This window comes from Lolium rigidum, chromosome 2, assembly GCF_022539505.1.
Source record: "Lolium rigidum isolate FL_2022 chromosome 2, APGP_CSIRO_Lrig_0.1, whole genome shotgun sequence".
Lineage (NCBI taxonomy): Eukaryota > Viridiplantae > Streptophyta > Magnoliopsida > Poales > Poaceae > Lolium > Lolium rigidum.
In genome coordinates, this window is record NC_061509.1 from 77712425 (window position 1) to 77724965 (window position 12541).

At 46.0% G+C, this 12541-nt stretch overlaps 3 protein-coding genes across 4 annotated transcripts; 2 read left to right on the plus strand and 1 right to left on the minus strand.

The window, feature by feature from the left end:
• The first annotated feature begins 469 nt into the window (after window positions 1-469).
• LOC124691981 (subtilisin-like protease SBT5.3) lies at window positions 470-6099 on the plus strand. Its single transcript, XM_047225282.1, has 8 exons — window positions 470-755; window positions 878-975; window positions 1067-1231; window positions 1965-2073; window positions 3959-4499; window positions 4591-4688; window positions 4788-5033; window positions 5134-6099. The coding sequence occupies exons 1-8, from the start codon at window positions 532-534 to the stop codon at window positions 6005-6007; spliced, it is 2355 nt and encodes a 784-aa protein (XP_047081238.1). The 5' UTR covers window positions 470-531; the 3' UTR covers window positions 6008-6099.
• Window positions 6100-7699: 1600 nt separating this feature from the next.
• Window positions 7700-9078, plus strand: LOC124686756. The gene is made up of 2 exons (XM_047220655.1): window positions 7700-7810; window positions 8000-9078. Exon 2 carries the CDS (start codon window positions 8138-8140, stop codon window positions 9071-9073), a length of 936 nt encoding a protein of 311 aa, XP_047076611.1. The 5' UTR covers window positions 7700-7810; window positions 8000-8137; the 3' UTR covers window positions 9074-9078.
• Window positions 9079-9309: 231 nt separating this feature from the next.
• On the minus strand, window positions 9310-11230 carry LOC124686757 (50S ribosomal protein L7/L12-like). 2 transcript variants are annotated; one of them, XM_047220656.1, is made up of 2 exons: window positions 11149-11230; window positions 9310-10241 (listed from the first exon to the last, which is right to left on the minus strand). In XM_047220656.1, the coding sequence occupies exon 2, from the start codon at window positions 10173-10175 to the stop codon at window positions 9597-9599; it is 579 nt and encodes a 192-aa protein (XP_047076612.1). In that variant the 5' UTR covers window positions 10176-10241; window positions 11149-11230; the 3' UTR covers window positions 9310-9596. The 2 variants fall into 2 exon arrangements, with proteins under 2 accessions (XP_047076612.1, XP_047076613.1); XM_047220657.1 differs by having other exon boundaries at window positions 9310-10236; window positions 11149-11218.
• Between the last annotated feature and the right edge of the window lie 1311 nt (window positions 11231-12541).

Genomic DNA, 12541 nt, shown 5'->3' on the forward strand with positions numbered 1-12541 from the left:
AGGGGCCTGGTACACCGAAGGCATGCAATGAAATCCGCATGAAGATTCTTTAGCTCCTTTGCATGTTTTAGTTTCGGGTGGTGCCCTGATACATACTCTATTGTTGGTAGTTTCATTTTCTGGACTTGCCTCTTTAGGGATTTTATAATAAGATGGAGCTTTAAACCTCTGCGAACTTGGTTTATTTCAATGAAATGGAACGGGGCGGGGACGCCTTTTATCTAAAAACCGATCTTCGACGTGATAAATCCTTTCGATCCGTGGATACAATATTCATCGGCGGGCCCGGTAACTAACTCATACCAGATCCAAGATTTCAAAAAAAAACTCATACCAGATCCAAGGTTTTAAACAGTATCTGCGACGTTTACGGCGGCACATCCATCACAGCCACAGATCGAGGGAGTAGTCCTCGTCTCGTGGACTGCTAAACCCGCCGTGGCCATCGCCGCATATAAATACGCGCCCCTCCCTCCCTCAGTCCACCCGCTACCAGAATCCCGTCGACAGATCGCGAGCGAGGATCGATCCATGGCGGCCGTGAGATCCATGGCTTCCTTGGGCGTCGTCCTCTTCCTCCTCTGCGCGCTGCTGCTCGTCCAGCCCTCTGCGGCCGAGAAGCGGTCCTACGTCGTGTACCTCGGCGACCACGCCCATGGCTCGCAGCTGCACGACCTCGCCGCCGTCGACCTGGCGGCGCTCGAGGAGAAGGCCGCCGACTCGCACTCCGAACTCCTCGCCACCGTCCTCGGAGAGTAAGCTACTGACCACCGCTGTTTCTTGAACTGCATGTGTTGCGTACGCGATCGGTTCGAAGGAAATGATGTTGTGCTGAGAACGTACGTGTGATCGATCTGTTTTTGTTTTCGCAATGCAGCAAGGCGAAGGCGCAGGACGCGATCTTCTACTCATACACCAAGCACATCAACGGCTTCGCCGCCAACCTCGACGCCGCCGAGGCCGCCGAGATCGCCAGTGAGTTCAGATCCCTACACGGTCGCTCAATTCATGGATCCTGAATGTTGCCGATTAATTAACCGCATGCATGCTGTTATCTGATCTGCAGGGCTTCCTGAGGTTGTGTCCGTGTTCCCCAACAGAGGGCACAAGCTGCACACGACGCGGTCGTGGCAGTTCCTTGGGCTCGCCGGCCCGGGCGGAGTCCCGCGTGGCGCGTCGTGGCGGAAGGCCAAGTTCGGGGAGGGCGTCATCATCGGCAACCTCGATACAGGTATGTACCAGGTGCAGAAATACAGTATTTAATAATATATATCTTCGCGCTGTATTAGCGGTAACCAGTACAGTTTGTACATGCAATTAATATTTCTTGTATAGTAACTTACCCTATCCTACGCGAGATAAATATATATACAGTCAACAAAATAAATATTAGCTCTTTATCCTAAGCTATTTTCTTACTAGACTGCCGCTGGCCACAACAAACTTGATTACACAAGTATATACCTCCAACTGATTATTATAGGAAACGTGGAGGATGCTATATCACAGTGTGCTGTTGACTTTGCCAATGCACTGATCAACCCATTATGTCCATGCATGTATGGCTGGTCGTTGATAGATCGAAGGACCATCCAATGATTCGATAGTGGCTTCCCATCTGTACACATGAAGTGCAACCATGCTAGATGTTATCCTATCCTACCCTGCATTTCTCCATACTTCCCTTGACATCGTCTTGACAGTTCAGATGCAGCAAAACGATCATTGTCTCCAAGCAGGAATTTCTCTTTGGATCGCCGGATTTTTCTTACTATTCACGCAAGGAATGAACAATTATTTTCTTGAAATTCCTGCCCTCAAAAAGAGGGCATCGATGAACTATTTGGTGGACCACATACTGTTGATGGTTTATTTGTTTGTCTTGGAGTTTGTCGTTCTAATTGACTCGGATTTTATGCCTGATGCCGATATGATGTGTACTCTTGTGCTGTATGGATGTGAAGGTGTGTGGCCAGAATCAGAGAGCTTTCGGGATCATGGACTAGGACCCGTCCCCAAGAACTGGAAAGGAACATGCGACAAAGGCAAAGATGATAAATTCCACTGCAACGGGTAATTTAACGAACTAACATGAAGTTATATTCTAAACGCATGCATTGTTCTGCTAATAATTAATCATTTAACTTTGTTCATTTTTGAGTAATGCATGTGTAATTTCAGAGCCATGCTAGGCGTGTTTATGTTTGATGCATATGTAGTGCGTGTGTGTGTTCAATGCCAAAAAGTTGATGTGCTTTTGTGTAGTGTAGCACTAGCAAGTCGGTTGGGAGCCGAGACCACCACCAGCAGATGCTTACAATGTCGCATCGTGGCAATAATAGATAGGCATGCCTGCATTGCATGATGATGGATATTGAACTCTTGGCCCCACTTAACAGAGACACAACACTCTCCTGACCCTAGGCTTCCGGGAAAAAAGAACAGCCAGACAAATAAAATTAAAACTTATATTTCAGTCTGAAATAATATCAGGGCTCACTTAATAGTATGATGTGCTTGAGGCAATGATCAAGAAAAATCAATTCAGATATTTTTCAAACACACATGTTCTGGTCAAATTCATTTACTGACGAAAACAAATTAAAGTTGCATGTCTTAGTATGAATGATATCCGAGTACACTTAATAGTCTGATGTCCCTGTCTACCAATGAGGCAAGAAGCAGCACAAAAGGAAAATGAAATTCAGGTATCTTCCTACAAAAAATAGGCTTTATCACTTAATCTAAAATTTTAGACATAAATACATTCTTGTAGAAAATGGAAGGTCACTTTCCCAATTTCATAATTCATGTGATTGAGTATTCCGATTCTTGGAACACATGTCTACTGATCAAATTCATTTAATTATGGAAGAAAATAAACTAAAGTTGCATACCTTAGTATGAATAGTATCTGTGTACACTTATAGTCTGATGCTCTTACCAACGAGGTATTGGGAAACACAAAATAAAAATGAAATGCATATATTTTCATATGATATATAGTATAATATTAAGTTTTTCATAGGTTTTTACAAATAATTTGTTGAAGTTTAAATAGTTTGACCTTTCAAAAACATATTCGTCTCATTCATTGGAACGGATTGTACGGTTTAGTCATTTTTATCAAAATTTTCGGACATAACTAAATACGCTTGTGTAGAAATGGAAGGTCACTCTCCCATTTGCAACACTGGAATCACAACAGTTTATACAAACCAAAATAAGTCCACAAACATCAAGAAAACTTATGTAGGAGAAACAATGCCTCAAATCAAGTCAACGTCACTATGTTCTAAGCACTGGCCTTAGTCTCTGTCCTCTGAAGTAGTACAAATTTAGCTGTTGTTCAGCATAACTTGTAAGAATAAATTCTAAAGCCACGGTAACCACGGACCTGGAATGAAAATTCCACATGTACATGTAACTACTTATCCTATATGCATATGTTTTTTTCTGATAAGTTTTAAATACCAGGGTCATATATAACATGGATCATCTAGACATCAAACACGATGCTGAATTATCTGAAGTTTCTTATTTTACTGAAGAGAGTAAATGTAGTTAGCTAGTGCCCATCGAAAAATGAAAAGAAAATGATTTTTTGTTAATAATATGCTCAATGATTTGTGAAAGGGATATATAGTTACACATTCCTCATAAGGGTATCTTCTTTTTGGAAGGAAAAGGGAGGTTTCTTCTCATACTGAACATATGTTGGTCCATTAGAGCTCTCCTTAGACATGTTGCAGTTTGTCCAAAATTCTAGGAATAGACACATCCAAATTTACTCATATAAATCCATTTTGCTTTTGAAACCTTTCTGTTATTAATGGACAGTCTTCCTGTCGTCAAACCGAGTCACTATTTAGCACATGTTTTTTCTAAAATGTTTATGTTTATTATGCATACTTTCAGTTTCGTATACATAAATTTTCAAATTTTGGCGAACATGCAGGAAGCTGATCGGCGCGCGCTTCTTCAACAAGGGATACATATCGGGCGGTGGCGAGCTTGATGGCCAAGAGTACTACACTCCGCGAGACAGCGAGGGCCATGGCACGCACACGCTATCCACGGCTGGGGGCTCCCCCGCGCCCGGCGCAAGTGTGTTTGGCTACGGCAACGGCACAGCCACTGGTGGCTCACCCCGTGCGCACGTGGCGGCATACCGCGTGTGCTACAAGCCAGTGAACGGCAGCTCATGCTACGACGCGGACATCCTTGCGGCCTTCGACGCTGCCATCCACGACGGCGTGCACATCCTGTCTGTCTCACTTGGTGGCGATGGTGGTGCCTATGACTATTTTGAGGATGGCATTGCCATCGGATCTTTCCATGCCGTTCGGCGCAACATCTCCGTCGTTCTCTCTGCCGGCAACTCAGGGCCCAAGCCTGGATCCATTTCCAACGTCGCGCCGTGGATGTTCACTGTCGGCGCCAGCACCATGGACCGCGAGTTCCCGTCTTACGTTGTCTTCAATGGCAAAAGGATCGAGGCCCGTATCTTCAGTCCTCAACAAAACGGTATTATGTAGAACTATTCTTTCTGGAACTTAATTAACCAACAAATTGTTTCGATCAATGCAGGGCCAGAGCCTTTCGGAGACGGCGCTCAGTGGGAAGAAACCATACCCCCTGATCGACTCCGCCCAAGCCGTAGCTCCCGGAAAGTCGCAAGAGGAGGCGTACGTGCATCTCGATCCCCTGAATCTAAATTAGATGACTACTACTGTAGGCTATATGGTGATGATGATTAATGCATGTGTGTGTTTATGCAAGTGCAGGCAGATTTGCTTGCAGGGGTCTCTGGACCCGAAGAAGGTGAAGGGGAAGATCGTGGTGTGCCTAAGAGGGTCGAACGCACGTGTGGCCAAGGGCGCGACGGTGCTGCTTGCCGGTGGCGCCGGGATGGTGCTCGCCAACGACGCCAGCTCTGGAAACGAAGTTATCGCCGACGCGCACGTGCTCCCGGCCACCCACATCAAGTTCAGCGACGGCCTTCTCCTATACTCCTACCTCAATTCTACCAAGTAAGCAACCCAAACCATCCACATTTTAATTTCGTCAATGTTATCCAGCTCATATCATGTAATGATGAACATATATTGACATATGAATTGTGTGATGAAGGTCTCCGGTAGGCTTCGTGGAGAAGCCGGTGACCAGCTTGTTGACGAAGCCGGCGCCCTACATGGCCGCCTTCTCATCCCAAGGTCCCAACCCGGTGAACCCAGAGATTCTAAAGCCGGACATCACGGCGCCCGGGGTGAGTGTGATCGCGGCTTGGACGCGCGCCGTGTCGCCCACAGAGCTCACCTTCGACGAGCGCCGCGTGGCCTATGCCACGCAGTCTGGCACATCAATGTCATGCCCGCACGTGTCCGGCATCGTGGGACTCATCAAGGCACTCCACCCTGAGTGGAGCCCTGCCGCGGTAAAATCAGCGATTATGACGACGGCCATCGACGTGGACAACAAGGGAGAGTCCATCCTCAATGCTTCCTTTGTGCCGGCGGGACCCTTCGGCCATGGCGCCGGGCATGTGTGGCCCAGCCGCGCCATGAACCCGGGCCTAGTCTACGACCTCGGCCCAGAGCAATACCTTGACTTCCTCTGTTCCCTCAAGTACAACGCCAGCGTCCTGGCGATGTTCAACGGCGTGCCATACAAGTGCCCTGAGAAGCTGCCCAAGCTCCAAGACCTGAACTACCCATCCATCACCGTCGTCAACGTCACTGCCACTGGTACGACGGTGAAGCGCACAGTGAAGAACGTAGGGTGGCCGGGGATATACAAGGCGTTGGTCCACCAGCCGGCCGGAATGCACGTGACCGTGAGCCCAGACGTGATGGAGTTCAAGAAGAAGGGGGAGGAGAAGACGTTCGAGGTCAGGTTTGAGGTCAAGAGCGCCAAACTTGCAAAGCACTACGCGTTCGGCTCGCTCGTCTGGACCAACGGGAAGCAGTTTGTTAAGAGCCCCATCGTTGTGCAGACGGCGGCATGATCGAGCAACTGGGGATAGAATCGACGCAGGTTTCGGATAGTGTAGGAATTAATTACGCGATTGTAGAGAGAAACAGAAACGTTTTGTTGGTATGGTGCATCTCTGGATTAATAAGTGAATCTAGTACTTGTCCACAAATACATCTTTAATCCAAAACCCAAATAGTAACGCCGCTCTCTCACCACCTCTTTTCTTTTTAACAGCTACTGTATAACGCACCTCTCTCAGTTAGTTCACGCTACCGTACTTCACGAACTGAAGCTACTCCGGCCATCTCACTGCAAACTAGCGAAACACTCACTAGAACTATGGAATATTATACCCACTCCGGTCTTAAATATTTAGCTTAAATTTAGAGAAAATATTTTTGCTAAAACCTGTCTAGTTTATAGAACCTGCGACAAATATTTAAAGCCTGAGTGTTTCTTAAAAATAAAATATTTAAAGCCTTCTTTTACAATCAATACCAAATATATGTATATTTATAGTAGTAACAAATAGTACATGGTAGAAATACACGAGCTCTGTCCAAGGATTACAAAATAAAGTCTAAAAGATACTATCAAATTTTCGAGGTCTTTAAACTTCTTTTTTTCCTGAAGGCATCCAAAGATAGATAACAAATCATAGACCTGTAAATACCAACGAAGGTTCTCCCATAATTTAATTTGAGCCGCTATGCCAAGACTGCGTGCACGTGTATAACCATTAAAGTAGTCAACCAATATGGGCAAGAGAATCAACACATATGTCAATGGATAACAACCGAGCAACTTTATCGACGTCGCTGGAGAATCGAGAGTATGAATCACCATTGTCGAGGACGTAGAAGGGGACAAAAGCTGCGAGGATAATCCTCCTCCCGGCAACCATGAGAAAAGATCCAAAATCAATCTGATGAAGTAAGACCCGAATGTCCATCGCGTGTGGAGCAAGGTGGAGCGGTGTGGCATCTACCTTCTACGACGACGAGTCTTGGTGGCATGGTGTAGTGGGATCTTGACGGTGGGCATGTGACGATGGACACGCATAGGGAGGTGGTGGTGTCTGATGTCGTGGTGGCGTCGACGACAGGAATGTCGAAGTATTTGCAGATAATTACCATAAAGATTGTTTAACGAACCGTCCCCAAGAACATTGGCGCCTCAAATGTTGGCGGTGAGAGGCTTAACACATTTGTGAATACATATATGTTTGCAAACGTCCATTTAACATGATACAAGATTGTTTCTATTTGTTGCACACATAGGGGCAACATGTTGCGATGATCTTGGGTGCATGTTTTAAATATTGTTTTCATGGTGCAAATACTAGTTTCCATGTTGCATATGTGCGATGATTTTCTCTGTGAACTTCTGCAGCAAATGGGGGATTTGCTGCGAAACCAAACAAAAATTGGTGTGTTCATGTTACAACATTTTTCTATATATTTTCCATACCACGAGAAGAGAATGTGTTGCAAACGCACATTTCTTTCAAATGACACTCGCGTAGTAGACGATGGATCTCTTACTCCCTCTGCATGACTACATGGACATCGTCCTTTTCTTAGCTCGTGTTCTCTTCCTGATCTATTTTCATGGCGGATATAGTGCATGACATGCCACCTCCTTTCTGGTGGACATAAATAGCACTCAGCTGACAACATCGCGCGATCGTTGGGCTTCTTATCTTTTTCGGCAAAACCGTCCAATTAATCTTCGTTCCCGTCAACATCCTTTCTCTATACCGGAGTTTGTATTTCCCACACGATCGATTATTTGCATATTCTCGCGAAGAGACTATTGGCGCGCGCATCCGATTGTAAGCGTCAAGGCAGATTTTGTTCTTGTTTTGTTCGATTTACAATGTGCCTTTATCGATTGTTCTTGCATACGACCCATAAGAACCGATCACCGGATTCTAGTATTTTCTCTATTTTGTTGCCTCTTGATTTTTTCTCTTTGTTTTAATTTGTTCCGTGCTCATCATGCGTCGCATACATGCATGCAGCCCATGACGATCGAGCATGGCGGAGTCTACTTCTTGATCAATCGCCATTGTTGTTGACGCGACGAGCGGCTTGTTCCACGCCGATGTGTTTCGTCTTCTTGTAGTATAGGGAAAGGGATCGACCTGATCTGATTCGCCATGATTCATAAGCGATCCAAATCCTGCGAGCCGTCCAGACATATGGACGAACAGCGCGCCGGCATCAATGGGGTCACGGCCTCTGACGACTCGATCACAGGCAAGGCGGCATCGTCTTCCTCGGCGACGGCGCAGTGCTCCACGGTGACGGTGTACCTCACCAAGATCAATGGCGTCCAGCGCCTCGTCACCGTCGTGTGGCACAAGAGCATCATCAACCAGTCCTTCACCATCTCCATCGACCGCCCCGGCGACGGCAGCGACGACGAGACGCTCAGCCTCAAGGTGGAGCTGAAACCGTGGCCGTTCTGGAGCAAGAAGGGCCTGAAGAGCCTCTTCCTCGATGGTCACCGCCTCGACGTCTTCTGGGACCTCCGGTCCGCCAAGTTTGCGACGAGCAGCCCGGAGCCCGCCTGCGGGTACTATGTCGCGCTGGTGAGCCAGGACGAGGTCGTGCTCACGCTCGGCGACCTCAAGAAGGACGCGTACAAGCGGACCAAGTGCCGGCCGACGCTGGAGGAGGCCATGCCGATGAGCCGCCGTGAGGTCGTCCTCGGCAGGCGCAGCTTCACGGCGCGGGCGTGGCTCGACGCCGGGAAGCCAAACCACGACATCGTCATCGAGAGCATGCTGGCCGGTCCCAGGGAGCCGGAGATGTCGATCGCGGTGGACGGCCGCGTCCTGGTGCAGGTGAAGAACCTGCATTGGAAGTTCAGGGGCAACGAGACGGTGCTCGTGGAGGAGGCGCCGGTGCAGGTGCTCTGGGACGTGCACGATTGGATCTTCGCCGGGCCAGGAGCGCAGGCGGTCTTCATCTTCAAGCCAGGTGCTCCGCCAGAGGTCGATGACAGCAGCGCTGGGTGGGAGCACGGCAGTGGTATTCATGGCGACCCGGCCGATTACAGTTTCTTTCTTCACGCATGGAAGACGGAGTGAGGCCGTTGGGACATTTCATCTTCTTGTTTTCTTGTAAGAACAACATTGATTCATATATATGGAATTGATAGATTGTTCAACAGGAACTTCTAATCACTAATATCATCACAGGATGAACGAGAATATGGTAAGAACATTTCCTTGTAGTTGGTTTCACTGTGCGATTGGAAAGCATTTCAAATCAAATATCAAAATGACGTGGTTAAAAGTGATACAGAATAGATACCAACAAGGCAAACAAAAGGTATCAGCATCACATTCATAACAATGGTGTCGACATTTCTTACACCCAATGCCAGTGTCCCGTCAGAAAAGATATGTGATGCACAAAGAAAGGCTTATTCTAGGACAAATAATAAAGGCGCCATCATAGCAACTAAATATCTAGTTCACATCCCACTCTGGTTACCTGTCAGGTGAACCATTTCCTCCATCAGTGCAGAGATCCTCTGACCTCAAATGCCCGACCATGGTAACAAAATCAGAAGAATAAAAAGGTTGGCTGTGTACAGGCTTTGATCATTCACTCCATCACAGCAACACCACCTGCTGTCTTTATCTTCGCTATGATCGCCTCTGCTTCCTCCTTCGTGAGTGACTGCTTCAGAATGACAGGGGCCTTCTCCACCAGCTCCTTTGCTTCCTTCAGACCCAAATCCGTAAATGTTCTGATCTCCTTGATAATCTTGATCTTCGCAGCAGCCTCAAATTTCTCCAGCTTGACATCGAATACTGTCTTCTCGGCCTTCTTCTCTTCAGACTTACCGGCACCAGCCCCAGCACCACCTTGAGAACCTACACTGAAACCCTGGCCAGAAATTGCCTGTGGCGCTGGCTGGTTCAGTCTGAGAAGGAGAGCTGGAGCGATCTGTTTGATCTCTTCAGGAGGGAGAGCAGCGATGCGGTCAGCAAGACCCACAACTTTCTCTGATGGTGGTGGCATAGGACCATATGGATCATAGACTTCAGGATACTTGTATCTCTTAGCGCCTGTATCTTTCGCAGGCTCAGCGCTGTACAGACGTGCCGAAACGACTGAAAGTCGACTCGTGGATGATGATCTCGAAGAACATAGTCGTCTTGCTACGGTAGACAGACTCATCCTACTGTCAGCTACCTGAGTTGGCACAAATAACCAGGGAAGAGATGACACTAAAGATGATCTAACCTGCACAAGAACGGAAATAATCGTGAATATCTCCTGCCGTCCTGTGTGACTAAATGCATTTTGAATCAATAAATAACCCCTAGTACACAAGAAGAAGTACATGCATCAGCTATAGGAAAGTGGACAATTCATGGTAACTATCAAAATTTAGAAGGCATTGTTAGAACGATTTAGAGAAACTGGACACTGGAGTGCGGCATAATCCAGCTGCCAAAAACATGATTGTTTTCCCTCAAATAATCCTTTGACATTATCCACAGAACTACTTTACTTAGTTTATCCCAGTTCTAAAATGCCCGCATGGCAATAGGCAAGGGCAAGCAACATAAGTTTCTCTATTCTATGAGAAGGGAGCTCAGTGCTTCAATGATCTAAAAATCTATTGGCGAGGTACAAGAACTCTTCTAGGTAGGCCGTTCCTATAAGCCGGAACACTAATGCTCATCCTTTCTAAATCGCTAGATCAATCTCACAGATAAGTTCGTGAACCAGATCAACAATACAGTCCATCTGCTAATCAAATGCCTTGAGACAACAGGGTGGGCGAGAGCAACACATGCCCCTCTATTGAACTCTAAAACCCTAACCCGAGGCATGGGCCTAGGCAGCGGGACACCTCCATGAACTACAACTTCATCCAGTGTCAATCATCGCATCTATCTCACACTCCAAAAGTCGCCATCAGTTAACCCAGAGGCGGACCAAACCAAAAATCTGGAAAATGAACTGATTTCGGTATTACTACTCCACCACGCAGCAAACAAACCCGCAACAAACGGAATGGACTGATACCCCCACAACGAGGATATCGACGGGGGATCTCCGGCTGGAGCTCGCCGCGCGGGCGGCAAGCCGGAGGAGAGGAGGGTGCAGAGGAAGGTAACGGGAGAAGAGGGAGAGAGCTCACCGCGCCGGCCGCCGGAGAAGCGGTACGAGATCTGCCTAGCGGCGGAGACGAGGAGAAGAGGAGGTCTCTGGCGGCTGGTCCTGGCGGCCGCTCGCTCGGGCGAGACGGAGAACGGAGGAGAGAAGAACCGGGGTGTGCGTTGCTTGTTGGGCTGTTGATGTATGGGCTCGGAATGCGTTTATGGGCCGGACGGTGTATACAATATATATGCATATACTGGACGAAATTCTGGCAAACAAAAGACAGAGAGTAGAGGGCTCCCCTATTAGGCGGTGGATCGCTGAAGCGGTCAATCTCGACAGCTAAACGATAACTTGAGAACTAATATTTTGTATTATATAATGTATATATTATAAAAGTAAAAAATATGAATTTTTTAATTAAAACCCGAACTGGATCCGCCAGATATATTTAATGCACCCTTTAAGAAAACCTAGCAAAATAAATCATACGAATCTGAATGACTCATCACCGAGTCAGCGGTCCCGACAGATTATTGGACACGAAAATGTGAAATTTTAGACCAAAAATATGAAATTTTGCTGGGCTAAAAATTTAAATTATTTTATCTTTTAAACGATAATTCTAATTTAAGACCTATTTTTACCAATAAATCCCTTGGCACGATCTTTAAAACTAGTACCCGTGTTGATATGTCCCAATAACTTTTCTTTTAGCTGAAAGCTATCAACTCTCAAGATTCATTTTTACCCATGTCGAAAACATAATTTCATATGTAATATTTTGACATTTTTTTCTCGCAAGTTATGAACCGTCTGCTCGTTATTTATCAACCATAAATGCGAAAAGTTATCGATGGCAAAAGCTAATTTTATTTACTAGAATACTTTGGGAACTTTTTAAGTCACAGGTTATCAACCCTCTTCTCGTTATTTACTAACGGTGAGTATGAAAATTTATCGATCCGAAAAAGCTAATTCATTTAGAATATTTTAGCGACTTTTTTATCTCTGAAGTTATCAACCTTCTACCAGGTATTTATCAACGATAAATGCGAAAAGTTATCGGCCCGAAAAAGCTAATTTTATTTAGAATATTTTGGCGATTTTATTAGCTCCAAATTTATCAACCCTAATGCCCATTAATTATCAACGGTAAATGCAAAAAATTATCAATCTGAAAAAACTAATTTCATTTAGAATATTGTGGCGGTCTATTTCAGCTCTGATGTTATCAACCTATGTTCGTTATTTATTAATGGTAAATGTGAAAAGGTTATCGGCCCTAATTTTATTTAGAGTATTTTAGGAACCTTTTTGGCTCACAATTTATCAACCCATATGCCCGTTATTTATCAACAGTAAAAGCGAAAAGGTATCGACCCAAAAAAGCTAATTTCATGTACAATATTTTGACAACTTTTTTAGCTCAC